This window comes from Hemitrygon akajei, chromosome 13 (assembly GCF_048418815.1).
Source record: "Hemitrygon akajei chromosome 13, sHemAka1.3, whole genome shotgun sequence".
In the NCBI taxonomy this organism is placed as follows: domain Eukaryota; kingdom Metazoa; phylum Chordata; class Chondrichthyes; order Myliobatiformes; family Dasyatidae; genus Hemitrygon; species Hemitrygon akajei.
Genome location: NC_133136.1, coordinates 58,228,874 through 58,250,384, shown reverse-complemented (window position 1 = coordinate 58,250,384; position 21,511 = coordinate 58,228,874). Strand labels below are relative to the sequence as shown.

The window sequence follows — 21,511 nt, the reverse complement described above, 5'->3', positions numbered from 1 at the left end:
CCTCGCTTCCCAGAGTAGCCTGGGGCATATCGCTTCTGGTCCCAGTGACTTATCCAAGTTAATGCTTTTCAAAAGCTCCTGCATATCCTCTTTCTTAATGTCTATATGCTCAAGCTTTTCAGTCTGCTGTAAGTCATCCCTACAATCGCCATGGTCCTTTTCCGTAGTGAAAACTGAAGTATTCATTAAGTACCTCCAGTACCTCCTCCAGTTCAATACACACTTTTCCACTGTCACACTTGATTGGTCCTATTCTCTCACATCTTATCCTTACTCCACATATTTGTAGAAGCTGTAGGATGCCTTGGGCATTTCCTTAATCCTGCTCACCAAGGCCTTCTCATGGTACCTTCTGGCTCTCTTAATTTCATTCTTAAACTCCTTCCTGCTAGCCTTATAATCTTCTAGATCTCTATCATTACCTAGTTTTTGAACCTTTTGTAAGATTTTATTTCTTTCTTGACTAGATTTTCAACTGCCTTTGGGGAAATTAAAATCTCCCATCAAGACAACCCTGTTATTACTGCACCATTCCAGAATCTGTCTCCCTATCTGCTCCTCGTTGTCCCTGTTACTATTGGGTGATCTATAAAAAACACCCAGTAGAGTTATTTACCCCTTCCTGTTTCTAACTTCCACCCACAGAGACGCAGTAGACAATTCCTTCATGACTTTTTCTGCAGCCGTGATACTATCTCTGATCAGCAGTACCATGCCCCCACCTCTTTTGCCTCCCTCCCTGTCCTTTCTGAAACATCTAAAGCCTGGCACTCTAAGTAACCATTCCTGTCCCTGGGTCATCCAAGTCTCTGTAATGGCCACAACATCATAGCTCCAAGTATTGATCTACTCTCTAAGCTCATCCACTCTGTTCATGATACTCCTTGCATTAAAATAGACACATCTCAAACCATCAGTCTGAGCGCATCACCCACCTATCCTCCCTCTCACACTGCCTACAAGCTTTCTCCATTTGTGAGCCAACCCGCCCCTTCCTCTGTCTCTTCAGTTCAATTCCCACACCCCCCCAGCAATTTTAGTTTAAACTCTCCCCAACAGCCTTAGCAGATCTCCCCGCCAGGATGTTGGTCCCCCTCTGATTCAAGTGCAACCCATCCTTTTGGTACTGGTCATGCCTGCCCCAAAAGAGGTCCCAATGATCCAGAAATATGAATCCCTGCTCCCTGCTCCAATCCTTCAGCCACGCATTTATCCTCTACCTCATTCTGTTCCTATACTTACTGTCACGTGGCACAGTCAGCAATCCCGATATTACTACCTTTGAGGTCCTGCTTCTCAGCTTCTTTCCTAACTCCCTGTAGTCTGTTTTCAGGACCTCCTACCTTTTCCTACCTATGTCACTGGTACCAATACCACGACCTCTGGCTGTTCACCTTCCCACTTCAGGACGCAATCAAAAACATCCTGGACCCCGTCACCAGGGAGACAAACTACCATTCGTGTTTCTTTCCTATGTCCACAGAATCACCTGTTGTTAAGGGGTACAGCCATTGGGGAAAACCTGATGCAGTCTGCCAGAGAACTGAGAATTGGGAGTCAACTTGTTTTCACAAGACAATGACCCAAAGCATAAAGCCAAAACTACAGGAATGGTTTAAAAACAACAAAGTTAATGTCCTGGAGTGGCTAAGTCAAGAGTCCAGACCTCAATCCAATTGAGAATTTGTGGCTGGACTTGAAAAGGGGCTGTTCACTCATGATCCCCATGCAATCTGACAGAGCTTGAGCAACTTTGTAAAGAAAAATGGGGAAATATTGCAGTGTGCCAATGTGCAAAGCTGATATAGAGACCTATAACTGCTAACAAAGGTGAATCTATTAAATACTGAATTGAAGGAGGTAAATACTTGCGCAATCAACTATTTTGTGCTTTATATTTTTAATTAATTCAGATCACTTTGTAGAGATCAATTTTTATTTTGATACGAAAAGAGTATTTTTCTGTTGATCAAAAAAAAATATTAAATTCACTGTGATTCAATGTTGTATAACAATAAAACATGAAAACTTCCAAGGGGGTGAATATTTTTTATGGGCACTTATATACTTGAAACAAATGCTTTCAAACACAAAAACAAAGCCATTGTTTACTTGTTGCTTGGTAGTTATCTGAAAATAATCTTAATCAACTTTAGAACTTTGATACTATACTATAAAATCATACTATTTCCATTAATGCAAAGAGCAAACTTGCTTCACCACAGTTGGTGCACGCATCACTTTCCTCACATAAAGTGAATTTTTAAAAAAGTATTCCTTTATCTATGCTAACATTAGTGTGATATTTAAATGTATTATTTCCAACCTGAACAGAAATGTGAAGTCTAAGATGTTGAGACTTCATCCTCTTACTCTGTTTTTACCAGCTCTACCAGAACTAATAGTTAAAGCAAATCCCATCTTAACTTTTGTAAAAGATATGGGTTAGTAATAGACAACCTGGAGGAGGGCCGCACAAAAGGTTAAATAAATGGCATCCCCAGGTTTTCATTTAATCTGACTGAATGTAGAAAAGCCTTCATTCAATCAGGTTAAACCATAACCTGGTGACACTATACATTAAGCTTGAATTCTGTGCACTTTTCATGATTTAATGCAATTGCGTTCAAACAAAATGTAACAAATTTGAGAAAATTACCTCTGTGACAGGCTGAGGGGCACTTGTGGTTTCTACAGCCAAGAGTTCGACCACAACTTTGATCACAAGGAGGGCAATTCCCAGCACAGCACTAAAGGAAAAGGATGCAAAATGACTACAAGAGTTATTGTCTTCACAAAACAGGTAAAGGTCAGGACACAACAATACAAAAGTTCAAAATATTACACAGCAAAGTCTCTAACCCGTGTAGGATGGAACACTATATTCATAGCTGTGCCAGTCAGTGAACAGGAGCACAAGAAGTAGGTCTGTGATTGAAGATTAAAAAGGCAGCACTTCATGGTAGTTTTTGGAGCTGGACTGCACCCAGAGAATGGGAGCATAACAAGTAAAGGGAATTTCACTTAAGGCGGTGGCTAAAGAGTTAAAATGCAGCACTTCACGGAGTTTTCAGATTTGGACTGCATCCAATTACTGAATGAAGCACAAGAAGAAGCGGCAATTCCACTTAAGTTGGTGTTTGAAAATTTAAAAAGCAGCGCTTCACAGCAGTTTTTGGAGTTGGACTGTGGCCAATCAAAGAACGGAATTAGGAAGGGCGAAAAATGAAAGGCAAGCCGAACAGTCATTTTGAGTGAGACAGTCTTAGAGTGGCTTTGGCTCATCAGGCTTGGTCGAGGCAAGTATCTGATTAGTTTCTTTATTCTCGTCTGGGCAAAATTTTTACAGTGAGAATGGCCCCAGGGCCACTGTTTTGTTATGTGTGTGGGAAATGCAAAAATTCTGGGAGACCTCCAGCCTCCTGGATAACCACATATGCACCAGGTGCACCTAGCTGCAGCTCCTCAGAGAACTTAAGGAACTGGAACTGCAGCTTAATGATTTCAGCTCATACGTGAGACTGAGGAAGTGATAAATAGGAGCTACAGGGAGGTTGCAGGAAGCAGGCAACCTGGTGACTGTCAGGAGAAGGAAGGGAAATGGGAAGCCAGTGCAGAATACCCCTATGGCCGTTCCCCTCAATAATAAGTAACTTATTTTGGATACTGTTGAGGGGGATGACCTCCTAGGGGAGATGCAGCACCTGAGTTTCTGGCACTGATACTGGTGCTGTGGCTCAGAAAAGAGAGGTGAAGAGGAATGCAGTGGTGCTAGGAGACTCCATAGAGGAATGGACATGATAGACACCCAGATGTTAATGTGCCAGGGTCAGGGATATCTCAGATTAGGTATATGACATTCTAAAGAGGGAGAGTGAGCAGCCAGAAGTCTTGGTACCTATTGGCATCAATGACACATGTAGGCAAGGTGAGGACGCCCTGAGGGGAGATTTTGGCGAGCTAGATAGAAAGCTGAAAAGCAGGACCTCCAAGGTAGTAATCTCTGGATTACTACCATCCCACACGCCAGTGAGGGTAAGAATATGATAACTTGGCACTTGAATGCATGGTGAGGAACTGCTGCAGAGGGCAGGGGTTCAGAAATCTGGACCACTGGTATTTCTTCTGGGGAAGGTAAGACTGGTACAAAATGAGCAGGTTACAATTGAACCTGAGGAGGACCAAGATCCTTAAGGACAGGTTTGCTAGAGCTATTTGGGAGGGTTTAAACTAATTTGGCACGGGGATGGGAACTGGAGCGATAGCCTCAGGATGGGGCAGTTGGTTTACAAACAGTGCACGTGGGCAGTAAGACTGCTTGCAAAGGAAGGCTGATGATAGGGTAAAATTCCTGTTAACAGGATGAATTGCAATGTAAAAGAGGACAAAAAAAAATCAAAAAAAGTGATGAATGCAGGACAGAAAGTATTATACTTCAATGCACGCAGTATACGGAATACGGTAGGTGAACCTGTAGGATAGTTACAGATTGGCATGTATGACGTTGTGGACGTTACTGAATTGGGGCTGTGAGAAGACTACAGCGGCGAGCTTAATGTCCAAGGATACACATTGCATTGAAAGGTCAAGCAGGTAGGCAGAGGAGGTGGGGTGGCTCTGTTGGGGGGCAGCATCTATAAGGAGAAGCACTGTTGACATTTCGGGCCAAGACCCTTAGTCTTCGTCGAAATGTCGACAGTGCTTCTCCTTATAGATGCTGCCTGGCCTGCTGTGTTCCACCAGCATTTTGTGTGTGTTGTTTGAATTTCCAGCATCTGCAGATTTCCTCTTGTTAGCTAATAGAAAATTCTTAACAGGTCAAGACAACGTCTGTGGAAAGAGAAGCAGAATTAATATTTCAGGAGTATCTTTGACCTGAAATGTTAATTTGTTCCTTTTTGCACAACTGTTGCCTAATCTGATGGCTGCTTCCAATATTTCCCACTTTGGTAACTTTTCAACCATGATCAATTTGCAACTGTTTTACAGTAGTTTACTTACTAGTAAAAATATTTGGAGTAAACTACAGTTATCTAAAAGGTGAATGAAAATGAAGTACATGTACAAAGTTCCTCATCTCAATTTAACCATATAACAATTACAGCACTAAAACAGGCCATCTCGGCCCTTCTAGTCCGTGTTGAACGCTTACTCTCACCTAGTCCCATCAACCTGCACTCAGCCGATAACCCTCCATTCTTTTCCTGTCCATATACCTATTCAATTTTACTTTAAATGACAATATCGAACCTGCCTCTACCACTTCTACTGGAAGCTCGTTCCACACAGCTATCACTCTGAGTAAAGAAGCTCCCCCTCGTGATACCCCTAAACTTTTACCCCTAACTCTCAACTCATGCCCTCTTGTTTGAATCTCCCCTTCTCTCAATGGAAAAAGCCTATCCACGTTAACTCTATCTATCCCCCTCATAATTTTAAATACCTCTATCAAGTTCCCCCCTCAACCTTCTACGCTCCAAAGAATAAAGACCTAACTTGTTCAACCTTTCTCTGTAACTTAGGTGCTGAAACCCAGGTAACATTCTAGTAAATCTTCTCTGTACTCTCTATTTTGTTGACATCTTTCCTATAATTCAGTGACCAGAACTGTACACAATACTCCAAATTCGGCCTTACCAATACCTTGTACAATTTTAACATTACATCCCAACTCCTATACTCAATGCTCTGATTTATAAAGGCCAGCATACCAAAAGCTTTCTTCATCACCCTATCCACGTGACAGTCCACCTTCAGGGAACTATGCACCATTAATCCTAGATCACTCTGTTCTACTGCATTCTTCAATGCCCTACCATTTACCATGTATGTCCTATTTGGATTATTCCTACCAAAATGTAGCATCTCACAGTTATCAGCATTAAACTCCATCTGCCATCTTTCAGCCCACTCTTCTAACTGGCCTAAATCTCTCTGCAAGCTTTGAAAACCTACTTCATTATCCACAACGCCACCAATCTTAGTATCATCTGCATACTTACTAATCCAATTTACCACCCCATCACCCAGATCATTAATGTATATAACAAACAACATTGGACCCAGTACAGATCCCTGAGGCACACCACTAGCCACCGGCCTCCAACCTGACAAACAGTTATCTATCACTACTCTCTGGCATCTCCCATCTAGCCACTGTTGAATCCATTTTACTACTTCAATATTAATACCTAATGATTGAACCTTCCTAACTAACCTTCCGTGAGGAACCTTGTCAAAGACCTTACTGAAGTCGATATAGACAACATCCACTGCTTTACCCTCGTCAACTTTCCTAGTAACCTCTTCAAAAGATTCAATAAGATTTTTTAAACATGACCTTCCACGCACAGATTTCCAATTTGTTAAAGACTTCTGCCCTGATAGATACAGATTAGGAAAAAGGAAAGGAAGACTGAATGAAACATGAACTAATTGGGCAGACTGGTGCCATACATCCTATGTAATCTTCATTTAAGCATCAATTCCATCCCCCCGCTTAACATCTGAGGTTAAAGCTAACTACAGCTTTGATATCAACAATATGTAAAATCTTCAACAGTATAAGCACCAAATAAAAAGACCAAAATCATACCTTTCTTTTACATTGATGCCTTTGGCAATCTCGCAATTTCAGGCATTTTGTTTCACAAAGATATTCCTTATGGCATGGCAAAATCTTTGAATGCTTTCCACAACGACACTGCTTTTCGACTTCCTGGAAATGTTTTTTAAAAATATACAAACATGCTATTGTACAAAACTTGTAATTTTGTATCAGAGGAAAATTCTCAAAGCTTTTCTTTTCTTCTCAGAACATTTTCATAGTAGAACAGAGAAGATATTCACATAAAAGTTTCTTAATTGTATTATCCAAGATATTCTTCTTAATAATTTAGCTTTTTATTGCACATTGAACATTATAAATAAAATGGTAAAACTCCACACAATTCACATCCAAATCATAGAATGTTCATATATTGTTTGAACTTTAGAAATGTTTCTCCTATGTGGTCTTACGATTTTCTCCAAAAGGAACCTGGAATAATGCTTTCTTCAAACATATCAACGTGTCTGATCGGAATTACCAATTTTAAGATTCCTACTCTATTCAAAAATCAGGTTTATTATCACCGGCATGTGACATGAAATTTTTTAACTTAGCAGCAGCAGTTCAACGCAATACATAATCTAGCAGAGAGAGAAAAATAATAAATAAAATAAAAAATAATAATAAATAAACAAGTAAATCAATTACATATACTGAATAGATTGAAAAATGTGCAGAAACAGAAATACTGTATATTAAAAAAAAGTGAGGTAGTGTCCAAAGATTCAATGTCATTTAGCAATTGGATGGCAGAGGGGAAGAAGCTGTTCCTGAATTGCTGAGTGTGTGCCTTCAGGCTTCTGTACCTTCTACCTGCTGCTAACAGCGAGAAAAGGGCATGCCCTGGGTGCTGGAGTTCCTTAATAATGGACGCTGCCTTTCTGAGATACCACTCCTTGAAGATGTCCTGGGTACTTTGTAGGCTTGTGCCCAAGTTGGAGCTAATTAGATGTACAACTTTCTGCAGCTTCTTTCGGATCTCTGCAGAAGCCCCTCCATACCAAACAACAATGCAGCCTGTCAGAATGCTCTCCATGGTACAACCTTAGAAGTTTTTGAGTGTATTTGTTGACATGCCAAATCTCTTCAAACTCCTAATGAGGTATAGTTGCTGTCTTGCCTTCTTTATAACTGCATTGATATGTTGGGACCAGCTTAGATCCTCAGAGACCTTGACACCCAGGAACTTGAAGCTGTTCACTCTCTCCACTTCTGATCCCTCTATGAGGATTTATGTGTTCCTTCGTCTTACACTTCCTGAAGTCCACAATCAGCTCTTTCGTCTTACTGACATTGACTGCCAGGTTGTTGTTGTGGCACCATTCCACTAGTTGGCATATCTCACTCCTATATGCCTTCTCATCACCACCTGAGATTCTACCAACAATGGTTGTATCGTCAGCAAATTTATAGATGGCATTTGAGCTATTTGTGCCAAACAGTCATGGGTATAGAGAGAGTAGAGCAGTGGGCTATGCACACACTCCTAAGGTGCGCCAATGTTGATTGGAGAATAGGTTATCAACAATCTGCACAGATTGTGGTCTTCACGTTAGGAAGTCAAGGATCCAATTGCAGAGGGAGGTACAGAGGCCCAGGTTCTGCAACTTCTCAATCAGGATTGTAGGAATGATGGTATTAAATGCTGAGCTATAGTAAATGAACAGCATCCTGATGTAGGTGTTTGTGTTGTCCAGGTGGTCTAAAGCCATGTGGAGAGCCATTGAGACTGCATCTGCCATTGACCTATTGTGGCAACAGGCAAATTGCAATGGGTCCAGGTCCTTGCTGAGGCAGGAGTTCAGTCTAGTCATGACCAACCTCTCAAAGCATTTCATCACTGTCAATGTGAGTGCTACCGGGCAATAGTCATTAAGGAAGCCTACTATTATTCTTAGGCACTGGTATAATTATTGCCTTTTTGAAGCAAGTGGGAACTTCTGCCCAGTGAGAGGTTGAAAATGTCCTTGAATATTCCCGCTAGTTGGTTGGCACAGGTTTTCAGAGCATTACCAGGTACTCCATCGGGACCAGCCACCTTGCGAGGGTTCACTCTCTTTAAAGACAGCCTAACATCGGCCTCCGAGATGGAGATCACAGGATTATCAGGTACAGCAGGCACCTTCACAGCTGTAGTTGTTTTCTCCCTTTCAAAGTGAGCATAGAAGGCATTGAGTTCATCTGGTAGTGAAGCATCACTGCCATTCATACTATTGGGTTTCGCTTTGTAGGAAGTAATATCTTGCAGACCCTGCCAGAGTTGCCATGTATCTGGTATCACCTCCAACCTCGTTCAAAATTGTCTCTTTGCCCTTGAAATAGCCCTCTGCAAATCATACCTGGTTTTCTGGTATAGGCCTGGGTTGCCAGACTTGACTGCCACAGATCTAGCCTTTTGCAGAAGATGTACCTCCTGGTTCATCCACGGCCAATAAAGTTCAATGTACAGTCAAGGAATAGGGTCTCATCTTCCATTTTACATTCTTCCTAAAATACTACAGAGATCAATAATCTCCAACAAGCACCCCATTATTCATTTTGTTCATCCTCCAGACCACCCTTTGTTTCCTTGACCTATTTTCAGGTACTATATTCCTTTAGTTATTTTAATTTTTCTTTTATTCCACTGGATTCCTTTTGCTCATTCCTGCTTGTTCTTGTAAAAGCTTACAGTTATTCTCTATTTACTGTTCTCATGGACAAACATTGACCCAAAATATTAACTAATTTTCTCTCCAATGCTGCCTGTCTTGCTAATTTTAACATTAAGGAATTTTCATGTCCATATTCTATAGCCATTTGCATGGCTATTTCTTATGACTACCAGCTCCTCTCTTTCCCAAAGGAATCTGCAAATACACTTCACTTCCAATTTTTCTTCACATTATTTATCTTGTTACAAATGTAATCTCATACTTCAATATTCCCTGCCCATTTCAACACCTAACAGTCTGTTAAATTCTAACAACACCTTTCCCAACTCAAGTGGACAGCTACTTCACAACTGGAGCGACAACATAATAAAAGCACCCTGCCTCCGAAAGAAGTGGCCGTCTCAATTTGAATCTCAGTTTATTCACCCCCCTTCCCTCACCGAACAGTACCGAGGCTATCCGTCGAATAAACACTAATGAAATACAATACAATTATAAATGCCATTCCAGCTATTTTAAAGCAAGTCTCAATCATCTTTCCCCTGTATCTCACATCATTCTCATTGCTTGTGCATCTCATCTCACAGATGCCGAAATGCACTTTTGGGATGTCAAATTGGGGAATTAAAACAGCTTTCTAAGTATGTCTGAGAAAACTACTTTCTAAGCAATCAGCTGATAACAGTAGATAACAGTTGATGTTACATCCTGTGGTGTCAAAGACACAAATGAAAATAATCTCTTCCATTCATCACTTGGTTTCTAAACACCTTTGAAATTTTCAGTGAATTTAAATGTGCTTTAAACGAGTCAAAATAGTAAATAGTTTTAACCATTCCTATCCTAATGATAGCCATAAAAGTTTTAATTTCAAGCAGCTGATAGATATCTTAATTCACATACTTTGTTATGTTTCTTGTGCAACAAAGTGTATACATTTTCATCAATTACCAGGAATGCTTACAAATAACTCAAAACGAACTAGAATCAAACACTTAGGGCTATCACAGGGTAGGACTGCACTTTGTGGTTTCCACATTACTCTGATACACTTGACTCAACTTACCTAATCAGGTAAGCAAAGACTCACCCTTTTGAAAACAGTAGGAATAGATCAGATCATTTTGACCCCCTTCACTTTAATTATAAAAACAGGTCAACTCTGGGATATATGGATAGTACAAATAAAGAAACTTTACATTTTTCACCCAAGCTGGTCGTTATTTTAAAAGTCGTCATTGGCAGCAAAACATTATTAGAGTAATAAATCTTCTCACCTGTCTACAGGTCTCACAGGGACCTCGATGACAGCGCATTGAACATCTATGAAGACCACACTCTAATTGTTTGTCACAAGTATCACCACAGGTTGGTATATCCTCTGTGCAAGGCAGTGCAGATTCTGGATGAACAGATTTTTTAAAAAGTAATTTTTAAGAAGGAATTTAGAAAGGACTTTCATTTTTTGAAAGTGAAGTACTGTATATCGTTATTTGAAACATATAGCAAATATCTTAATTGCCAACTTTTACCCATAGCTTTACAAGACATTTGTCCAAAACTTAAGCCATTTAAACCCTGGCACTTCCTTGTAATACAAAGGAGGCTGAACTAAAATAATTGAGAACACAAGAGACTGCAGATGCTGAAATCTAAAGCAACAATCCATCTGCTGGAGGGCATCGTAATTCTGATGGGAAAGAGGCTTGCTTTGCTGTTGTATCTGCTTGTGTTGTGTTGAATGCAGTGGGCATGCTACATTGGTGCCAGAATGTAGCAATACTTGTGGGCTGCTCCCCCCACAACAGTTAACAAGTGTGTTGCTTGTTAACTCAAATGATGCATTTCACTGTATGCTTTGATGTACAGCTCATAAATCAATCTGTCTGCTGCAAATGAACATGTGTGAATCTATTGCATGGCAATCATCTACCTTCTCAACTTGCTCACAATAACATCTTGCAATCTGGAAGTGTATCAATTCTAAGGTGAATGTAGACACTAACTGACATTAAAATCCATTAAGGTGAAGATGTTGCAACAGAAAGTAATGAAGATGCAACACCTCATTATTTCATTGGGAACCAATATGGCTCAATGAATACAAGTTTGATAGATAATTGATGACAGAGGAGCTTCAGATGACCTTGTAACCAATGAAGAGTACAGAATGGATGGTCAGGTTGGAATGCATTCAAATTAAAATTTCTAGAAAATACAAATTCCTGAATGAAGCATTTGGTAACAAATAAGCCCAGGCAGCAGAAAGGTTGGCAGATATTGAATTGAATTGGATAATCTTGATAGTTAACTGAGGTTAAATTTGATCTACAGTCTGGTTCAGTTTTAGTCAATTGTCAAAGAAAAAGGGAATAGGAGTCCACAACTAGGGAAAGAAACGTGAGAATGTATTGGTATTCTTCATACTTAAATGGAGTAAACTTCTGCCCACCCAAGGAAAGATGGGCATCAAATTTGGATCCTTCCAACAAGTTCAAAAACTTTTGAGAAAGGAAGGATTAAGGAAGGAACAACTATTTGCAGAAACAAAGGTTCAAAGTTCAAAGTACATGAATTATCAAAGAATGTACACTATGTACAACCTTGAGATTCGTCTCCTTACAAACAGCCAAAAAATAAAGAAACCCAATAGAACCCACAAAAAATAGTACTGTCAAACACCCAATGTGCAGGAAAAACACAAATCATGCAAACAACAAAAGCAAGCAAACAAATGAAGCTCACAAAAGTGAGTCCACAGCCACAAAGCCAGTCATCACTGCAGCTGATCCAGTAGCCCGTTAGTTGCAGGTCATAGCCTCAGTTCAGCGCATAAACCTCACGGAGCAATGAGCTGAACTGAACTATCCCTTGCCTCAGGCCCTGATACCCTGAGGTTTTCAATCTGGACCAGTGCATAAATTGTCCAAATCTTGGGCTTGATTAACAATCAATCACTATGGTTTCATATAACATTCACCATATAGAACACAAATCAGTAGTCGAAACAAGGGAAAATCTTTGATTTTCCCAAAATCCAGAATATCCTGGCAGTGCAGCTCAGCACCAGTACAGCTAATCAGGACTTGTGCCTACTAAAGTCAATGCAAGTCCTCTGGTGGCTTCAAGAAGTATGAGTCAAAAGAAGCCTAATGCACAAGAGGATTAAAAGAGTGAGACAATTTACTTTAAATTGTGATACAATGATAGAAAATATTTAAACAAAATAACATAACAAATAGAAGAAAGGTTTTCAAGATTACAAACTTTTTAATGCATGTACATACTTGACTTTCCACATGGACACACCCTGTATCCTGATCGTGGGCAATTTCCACAAGCCCCATTGTGGCAGACCTGTTCACATGTATGATGACCACAAGGTAGAGTTTTTCTACATACCTGAGTGATAAAAATAAGTTACACATACCCTTTAGAAATGTAAACATACTAAACATACTGCTACAATTCTGAACCTCATACAAATAAGTAACAGAAAATGATGAACACTTTATCAATCAGTAAAATTATTTGCCAGTATCGCCATTTTGAAATCTACTTTCTTCCTCTATAATAATCAGGGACAGATATGGCTGAAGACAAGATCTGAAAACTGTCCAATGAGAACTCATATCAAAAGGCAGGCAGGACAGTGCTAACAATCACCCCACCTTAAATATGAGGAACATCAACCAACAATGATGAGTATTCTCAATAGTTTAGCTTTATTCTTTCAAATTAACAGTCCAATGCTTTTCAAAATTATTATTTCGTCATTACTATCATAACCCTGAAACTTCCAAGCCGACAGTGCTACAGGAATACCTTCAATATAATCACAGTAATAGCTCAGCAAAGCTTTCTCGAGGGCAACTAATGAAGAGCATTAAGCTCATAAACCCAAGCACAAAATATTGTATATTAAAGCATAATTGTCCTTCAGTTTCTAATTATACAATAACTTTCAAAAAATCTTAAATATATGTATATATTTTATTATTTGAGTGTAATATATTACAAAAAGAGTGAAAATATACAGACATATAAACAGACATACATACATATATAAATAATAAGTCATTTTATGTAAGTAATATGTTACAACTTAGTTCTGTTTACCTCTTCACATTGCCACTGTGGAGTAGCACACAGCCTCTCAGCTGTTTTCTTGCCACACAAACATCTTTGCCAGCTGACACGAGGACACTCTGGACAATCGCCTGAAACAAATTGAGGGCAATTTCTAAATTCAAACTACAGCATGTGATTTTTGTTCAGTCACAAGCATGGTGAAAGTACGACATAGATTCTGAAAACCTGCATACTGACAAAACAAGCAGGTAATTTGAATTGTCCGTCAATTAGGTAAATGTATTTTCCAGAAACATTAAATAAATACAAAGACTAAATAAGCACAGCGATCAAAGTAAGATAATGTACTCTCACTTCTGAATTTTTTAAACTTCTACCAACCTATTATTTATTCCTTATGCTAGCCACTTACTTATATCTGAATTTATTCCTGCCAAGTATTGGCGGTTATCCCTTCAGCTGCAAAAATCCCCTTCCCAAAGTGCACCACCTTACCATACTCCTATAAGATGCTTCTTAAAACTTAGCACATTAGCCATGATATTGGTTAACTATCTTAATATCTACTAATTTGGTGTGACATTAATTTTCATTTGATAATGGTCTAGTGAAGTGCCTGGGAATACTTCGAAATCTTAGTCTTAAATATTTATACAGAGTATGACCCATTCTTCAGTCATCCACAGGAAAGTCTAATTGTAATTTAAAATCAGAGGGAGATAAACACAAAAGAAATTTATTACTGCTTCAGCTGGCTTGGGGGAAATATTTAAAATAAAGAAATCATTTGTGTTACTGATGTTAAATCACACTTCTGAATAAAAGAAATCACTTAAATGTGCTCATATATTTAATGTCTTAAGCTCACAAGGTCCAGCGGAAAAGGAAATAGAAACTGATATTTTCAATCATCATTTTCCTTCCAAGCCCCATTTAGACTAGGCACTAATACAAACACGTTAAAAATAAAAATAGTTTTCCTTATATTGTTTCCAGTTAAAATTAAAGCAGATGCATTCTAAGATGGAAGCACAACGCTCTACTTGAACAAAGTTTATTCAAGTTATCCTCATGTTTACTGAAACCTCATGGTGGAGTTTATTCAAAACACTGACCTGCATGACATATGTTTTCACATTTATGCTGCCCACAAGATAACAGTCGACCACATGGACGCTGACAGGACCACCCCTTAGCACTGCATCGCCTGGATACTGGTTTAGCCTTTTTACAGTAGCATGTTACGGAGACCATCTTTGGACAAGGTGGGCAGGGACCTAAGTTAGAAACATAAACCAAATTCTGAATCACGCCCAAGTTTATTGAAACTGCAAAAACAACGCACCTATTCTAAAATACTTTACCAGGATGGCATAAAAGAAGACATTTGTGTCCACATAAAGGCTTAAAGACTTTGTCACAAACTTGGCCACAGGAATGAGGAACAAGCCAAGGATCTTGTGGCGGATCTTCAACTTTTCCACAGTAACAGTAGTATCTTGTCGGAGTTTGAGATTGTTCATATTGATGTCTACATTTAGGACTAAATAGAAAATCAAAAAATAAAATTCCTGAATCATCTGAAATGCACAAATTTATTTCTAACAGTATTGCATGTTTTAAAATGAACTAAAATATCTTGTCTATTACAAATAAAAAGTTTCGTAATGCAACACCCAAAAAAGGATAATATTGCAAAATTATTAAAAATAGAATTACTCAAAGCCCACAACCCAATAAAAATAATTTTCCTAAATGGTAAAGATTTTGTGAAGCTGATATTATTACCTGCAATAGAAGTATACATTTCATAAGATTGTTAGACTATATATCATCAAATGATAACAACACAAATTCCTGCAAGCAGTGTATAAAAATTCTGAGTGATTAGTCCATATACAGTCAGCCCTCCTTATCTACAAGTTCCGCATACGCGAATTCAACCAACCACGAATCAAGAAAACCCAGAAGTGCTCTTCCAGCATTCGTTGCTCGAGCATTGCTCGCCTCACATCTCGTTCGTTCGCTACTTTGTTGCTGTGAAAAAATGCCTCCTAAAAAGCAACTACGTGGTCAAAGCAATTCCTCAAAGGCTAAGAAGGAACGTAAAGTGCTATCTCTTGCTGAGAAAGTAGAAATATTAGATCTTTTGAAAAGTGGCATGTCGCTTTTCGAAGTGGGCCATAAGGTCGGTAAGAACGAATCGAGTATTCGCACAATAAAGCAGAAAGAAGCTGAAATTCATGGAAGTGTTAGTGCTGCCCCTACAACAGCAAAATTTGTCTCTCTGGTTCGTAATAAAGTGCTTGCAAAGACTGACAAAGCATTAAGTTTGTGGCTAGAGGACATGTCACAGAAGCATATACCCATCGATGGCCAAATTATATGTGAACAAGCTCTTAGTCTCTATGAGCACTACTGTGACGGGGTTGATGAGAGCGAGGGAAAAGAGTTTAAGGCTAGTAAGGGATGGCTGGCTATGTAAAGCGCTACAGCCTCAAGAATGCAATGATCACGGGAGAATCAGCGTCTCTTTTGTTCACTGCTTGTGTTGTGAGCGAGAGGAACATGTACAGTGTTTTTTTCTTGTCAATATTCCCTAAACATTACAGTATAACAACTATTTTCATAGCATTTACATTGTATTAGGTATTATAAGTAATCTAGAGATGATTTAAAGTATACAGGAGGATGTGTGTAGGTTACATGCAAATACTACCCCATTTTATATAAGCCACTTGAGCATCCACATTTTTTGGTATCCGCGGGAGATTCCGGAGCCAGTCCCTTGTGGATAAGGAGGGCAAACTGTATAGTGAATTTTGGATAACGGAGAATTAGGTGGAAGATTGCACTAGGGCACCTAGTAAGAGCAGCTGCCTCAAAACTCAACCAACTCATGATCAACAACTGCTGTCTGAACAGAGCTTGCAAGTTTTCCTTGTGAGCTAATGAGACATAGAAACATTAAAAACCTAAAGCACAATACAGGCTCTTCGGCCCACAAAGCTGTGCCAAACATGTCCTTATCTTAGAAATTACCTAGGGTTACCCATAGCCCTCTATTTTTCTAAGCCTCATGTACCTACCCAGGAGTCTCTTAAAAGACTCTATCATAACAGCCTCCACCACTGTCGCTGGCAACACATTCCACGCGCTCACCACTCTCTGAGTAAAAAACTTACCCCTGACATCTCCTTTGTACCTACTTCCAAGCATCTTAAAACTGTGCCCTCTCGTGCTAGCCATTTCAGCCCTGGAAAAAAGCCTCTGACTATCCGCGCGATCAATGCCTCTCATCATCTTATACAACTCTATCAAGTCACCTCTCATCCTCCATCGCTCCAGGGAGAAAAGGCCGAGTTCGCTCAACCTATTCTCATAAGGCATGCTCCCCAATCCAGGCAACATCTTTGTAATCTCCTCTGCATCCTTTCTATGGTTACCACATCCTTCCCGTAGTGAGGCAACCAAAACTGAGCACAGTACTCCAAGTGGGGTCTGATCAGGTCCTATATATCTACAGCATTACCTCAGCTCCTAAACTCAATCCCACGATTGATGAAGGCCAATGCACTGCATGCCTTCTTAACCACAGAGTCAACCTGCACAGCAGCTTTGAGTGCCCTATGGATTTGGACCCCAAGATCCCTCTGATCCTCCACACTGCCAAGAGTCTTATGATTAATACTATATTCTGTCATCATATTTGACCTACCAAAATGAACCACCTCACACTGATTTGGGTTGAACTCCATCTGCCACTTCTCAGCTCAGTTTTGCATCTTATCAATGTTCCACTGTAACCTCTGACCGCCCTCCACACTATCCACAACACCTCCAACCTTTGTGTGATCAGCAAATTTACTAACCCATCCCTCCACTTCCTCATCCAGGTCATTTATAAAAATTGCGGAGAAGGGGTCCCAAAACAGATCCCTGAGGTACACCACTGGTCACCAACATCTTCGCAAAATATGACCCGTCTACAACTGCTCTTTGCCTTGTGTGCGCAAGCCAGTTCTGTATCCACAAAGCAATGCCCTCTTGGATCCCATGCCTCCTTATGTTCTCAATAAGCCTTGCATAGGGTACCTTATCAAATGCCTTGCTGAAATCCATATACACTACATCTACTGCTCTACCTTCATCAATATGTGTAAACACATCCTCAAAAAATTCAATCAGGCTCGTAAGGCACAATCTGCCTTTGACAAAGCCATGCTGACAATTCCTAATCATATCATGCCTCTCCAGATGTTCATAAATCCTGCCTCTCAGGATCTTCTCCATCAACTTACCAACTACTGAAGTGTTCTCCAGTTCCCTCCCGCATGCCAAAGAAAAACTGATAGGTGAGTTAATTGGCTGCTGTAAATTGCCCCCAGTATACAACTGAAAGGTAAAATCTGTGGGGAGTTTACAGTCACGCGGAGAGAACAAAAAAGGATCAGTGTCGGATTTCTGCAAAGTGTGGTTCAATGGTTGGTAGACACATTATGGTGCGTGTCTATGATTTCAGAGCAGAAATTACAGGAAAATATTTCCCAGCTGAAAATATTTCCAAGATAAAAAAATTATAATTTTAGAGATTTCAAGGTAACAACAGCATCCAAGTTATGGGAGAGATAGCATGGACAAGGTGAAAAATTAACCCAGACCTTAAGATGATTGCTGAGTTAAGTCTCAAATTCAAAACATGAAACCTTGTAAAACTGCAATAAATATACAATATTAAACCAAAGTCCATCAGATCTGTTGATTACCATGGCCATGGGTGATCTTTCTTTCCAAAATCATCATCCAATACGGAGGACACAAGGAAAATGCTATCTTTTGCCCATTTTTGAATACACGGCATGTGAAAGATACAATAACAACGAAAGCAATTCCAAACCTAGAGGCAAAACAAAATAAAATTTAATAGAAAACTTTGAATTTTAAACAATATAGATTTGAACATAATAAAGCCCTGATCACACTCCAAAAAACTGTTAAATGAGGTTACAAAATTTTATACAATTCTTATAATACTGATGGTCAATTTGCCAATAATGGAGGTAATGAGAAAAAAACATGGCAGTTGCAGATTAAACCCATAACCTATGTTCTTTTACAAAACTTACCTTCCAAAAATGAAACCACAGATCCACAGCCTATCCACATTCCTCTAAATATCATTCACAATTTGATTGGAAGATATCAAAAATACTTGGTCTCTCCTGAAGTTAGTTAAGATCAGAAATATACCACATGAAAAGATTCACAGACATTAACTTGTATTGATTTTTATACCATTATTCACAAATTCAAAAGTATACCCAACCTTAACATCATGGAACTGTGTTTTCCTGCGAGAAGCTTAAACCTTGTATCTAAAACAGCTTTTTACACATTATAAAATTGAGAACATATGAACATGCAGTATACAATTTCACAGTTCCCAAAGGATTATGTACACATTTGTAATGTCAGTCCTAAGAAGTGTTTACAATTTAAATCTAATGTTTAAGATTCTTGACCATCTTACAACACTTACAGCCTGGTTCCTTTTTACAGAGGCAATGCAGATGAGACACGTTTGAGCCCCCGACTGAAATGCATCATTCAAATATTGTTTTGTACGTTCCAATTCTCTGGAAAAGTCCCCACCTATATAAAAGAACCAATTCATCAAACAAGATAGTTCATCTTTTGCAAACAATACTTTTAATTTTTAATTATGCAATAATTAGTACATGCAACATTGATTCCTCCACTTTAACTAAACTGTCCTACTGAACTCGTGTCCGCAGTTTCTGCACGCTCCCACCCCAATGAACCCGTGTCTGCATACCTTAGCTCCATTTTCTCCTTCCCACCTCTATCTGTGACCTTCACATGTTCTTAATCTCAACAACTTTCAACTTTGTGGTCCTGATTGTCTTATTTTCATCATGGATGTCCAATCCCGATACACTTCTACCCGCCATCAAGGCCTCAAAGCCCTCTGCATCTTTCTTGATAACAGACCTGACCAGTTCCCCTCCACCGCCACCACCGTCCTCCACTTGAAGCAACTGGTCCTCACCTTCAAAGATCTCTTTTGGCTCCTCCCACTTCACCAAACTCAAAGGTGTAGCCACGGGGAGCCACATAGGAGTCAGTTCTACCTGCCTTTTGTTGGCTATGTGGAAGAGTCCACATTCAAGACAATAAACTCAACTTTGACTTTGGAATCAATAAATAAAAAGGGTAGTTATGGTATTATGTATATAGACAGATGAATTAGTGATAACATAGATGTGCCACAACCTAGAAGTCAGGAATCTGGTGTGAACCTCTACCTTCTGCTGAAGCTTTTGCAGCAGAGAATTGCCCACAACTCAGTGCAGAAAGGTTGTCTGTAAAGATCAGTATCAGGCTGGGCAAGGAGCAGTGCAACTGTTCACTGCTGAGATACTGGCTTCAGGTTTTATGACTAGTGGTGGCCATTGCTGGGGGCTGGCAGCAGCTTGTTCACATGCTAACAAGGTGCCAGCATTCCACGATCTCTCTCATCACCATAAACTCGTTGGACCTGAAGGAAGCTCCTGCTTCCTCTTCTTTGCCTGGCTGCAAAACCCTCACCAACCCTGAAATTCCTCTCTGGAAACCATCTCAAAGCTCAGTAACTGATCTTGAGGCCTTACCACAGACAAATTTCTGAACTGGAGCAAGCTACACAGCCAAAGAGAGCAACTTCCAACAGATCCACAAGGAAATGATAAGAGAGACCACAAGATGTAGGAAGTCTTTCAACATTTAGAGGTGGTCCCAGTCCAAAGCAATGGTTCACGCTCATCTGTGTGACACAACCCCCATCATCTTGCCTCTGAACAGCTGAACCGCTCACCCTGACCAGCCCTCAAGGCTGTCTTTTCAGACTGAGTCATGGACGATTGCTTGCAGGAGAAGTGCCAAAGGGCAAGAATTAGTACCATATTCCCAGCAAAGCCGCTCCTAGCAATAGGGAGGACAGTTTGCACTAGACTCTCCACACCCAAATTCCAGTCACAACAGCATCCAATCTGAATGGATGTCTTTCATTCCTCCTTCCCCCCCCACCCCCAAACAAAAGTTGAGGAGGCAGGTTCCTGTGAGTATTTTGATTGCATTGTATTTTAAGATCATTTGCAAATCTGGGCAAGGTGGATGCATTTTATTACCCATTTGTTAAAAAAAAATCCCATATTCTATATTACATTTCAGAATTCATAAAATTTCTAGCTAATAAGCAGTTTCTTATTTTCATGTGTTGCACATTAAACATTGTTATTTATGTAAAATTGTTTGATGTTACCTATGTGATCCGAATATGTAGTAAATGTTGATGCAACAATTTTCCCTCGCTGGCTCTCAAAATCTTCTCCGCCTTCTTCTTCATCGTCTTCTGAGGAAGTGTCTTCATCAGCAAACCTCTGAACTACAGCTTGATTGGCCTTACAGATTTCTTCAAATTTTTTCCGTGACAATAATTCTATTGAAAATATTTACATTTGTCATTACAACTTAATCGCAAGCAGTAGCATCAATCATACAAACATCAGGCTTCCATTCTCTCGTCTGATAATACACTGTAATCAAGAAAAACCACAAACAGTTTCATATACACCTTTAAATGTTGCAGCTTGAAAGACAAACTAAGGATCATGAAAGGCATGAGACTCAGAGACGGCATGCTCAGCAAGTTCACTGAACCCTGATGTCAAGAGTTGGAGAGGGGCAGTGAGAATGAGTGAATGGGTTTAGAAAGAGTACTTAAAAAAGGAAATCAGGAGAGAGCAAAGAGGTACAAAGTATCAAAGTAGACAAAATTAAAGAAAATTGTGAAGTGTTTTAAAAGTCTGTTAAGGGCAGCAGGCGTAACAGAAAATTCATGGAAAGAACTGGGACCAATTGGGAAATCAGTATGTGGAACCAGAAGACAAAAGTGAGGTCTTAACTGAATACTTCTCATCTGTATTTACCAAGGACAATTGTTGAAGAGTTAAAGGAGGCTGGCATTCTGGAATAATTTACCATTAAAAATAAGGTACTAGATGTCATTGAGACTTTAATTATGGACAAATTTCCTGACTGTATGAGAGGTGAGGAGTACTAGATGTCATTGAGATCAATTATGGACAAATTTCCT

The 21,511-nt window shown here is 39.6% G+C and overlaps 1 protein-coding gene across 1 annotated transcript in view; it reads right to left on the bottom strand.

The window, feature by feature from the left end:
- Positions 1–21,511, bottom strand: part of nfxl1 (nuclear transcription factor, X-box binding-like 1) — a 103,472-nt gene that overhangs the window by 79,665 nt on the left and 2,296 nt on the right. Inside the window, exons 2-11 of the mRNA XM_073064711.1 lie at positions 20,678–20,854; positions 18,896–19,008; positions 18,123–18,253; positions 14,721–14,899; positions 14,472–14,633; positions 13,384–13,484; positions 12,552–12,666; positions 10,542–10,666; positions 6,596–6,718; positions 2,660–2,750 (exon numbers count right to left, since the gene is read on the bottom strand). Coding sequence (XP_072920812.1) covers positions 2,660–2,750; positions 6,596–6,718; positions 10,542–10,666; positions 12,552–12,666; positions 13,384–13,484; positions 14,472–14,633; positions 14,721–14,899; positions 18,123–18,253; positions 18,896–19,008; positions 20,678–20,854 — 1,317 coding nt within the window. The remainder of the gene's footprint in view (positions 1–2,659; positions 2,751–6,595; positions 6,719–10,541; positions 10,667–12,551; positions 12,667–13,383; positions 13,485–14,471; positions 14,634–14,720; positions 14,900–18,122; positions 18,254–18,895; positions 19,009–20,677; positions 20,855–21,511) is intronic.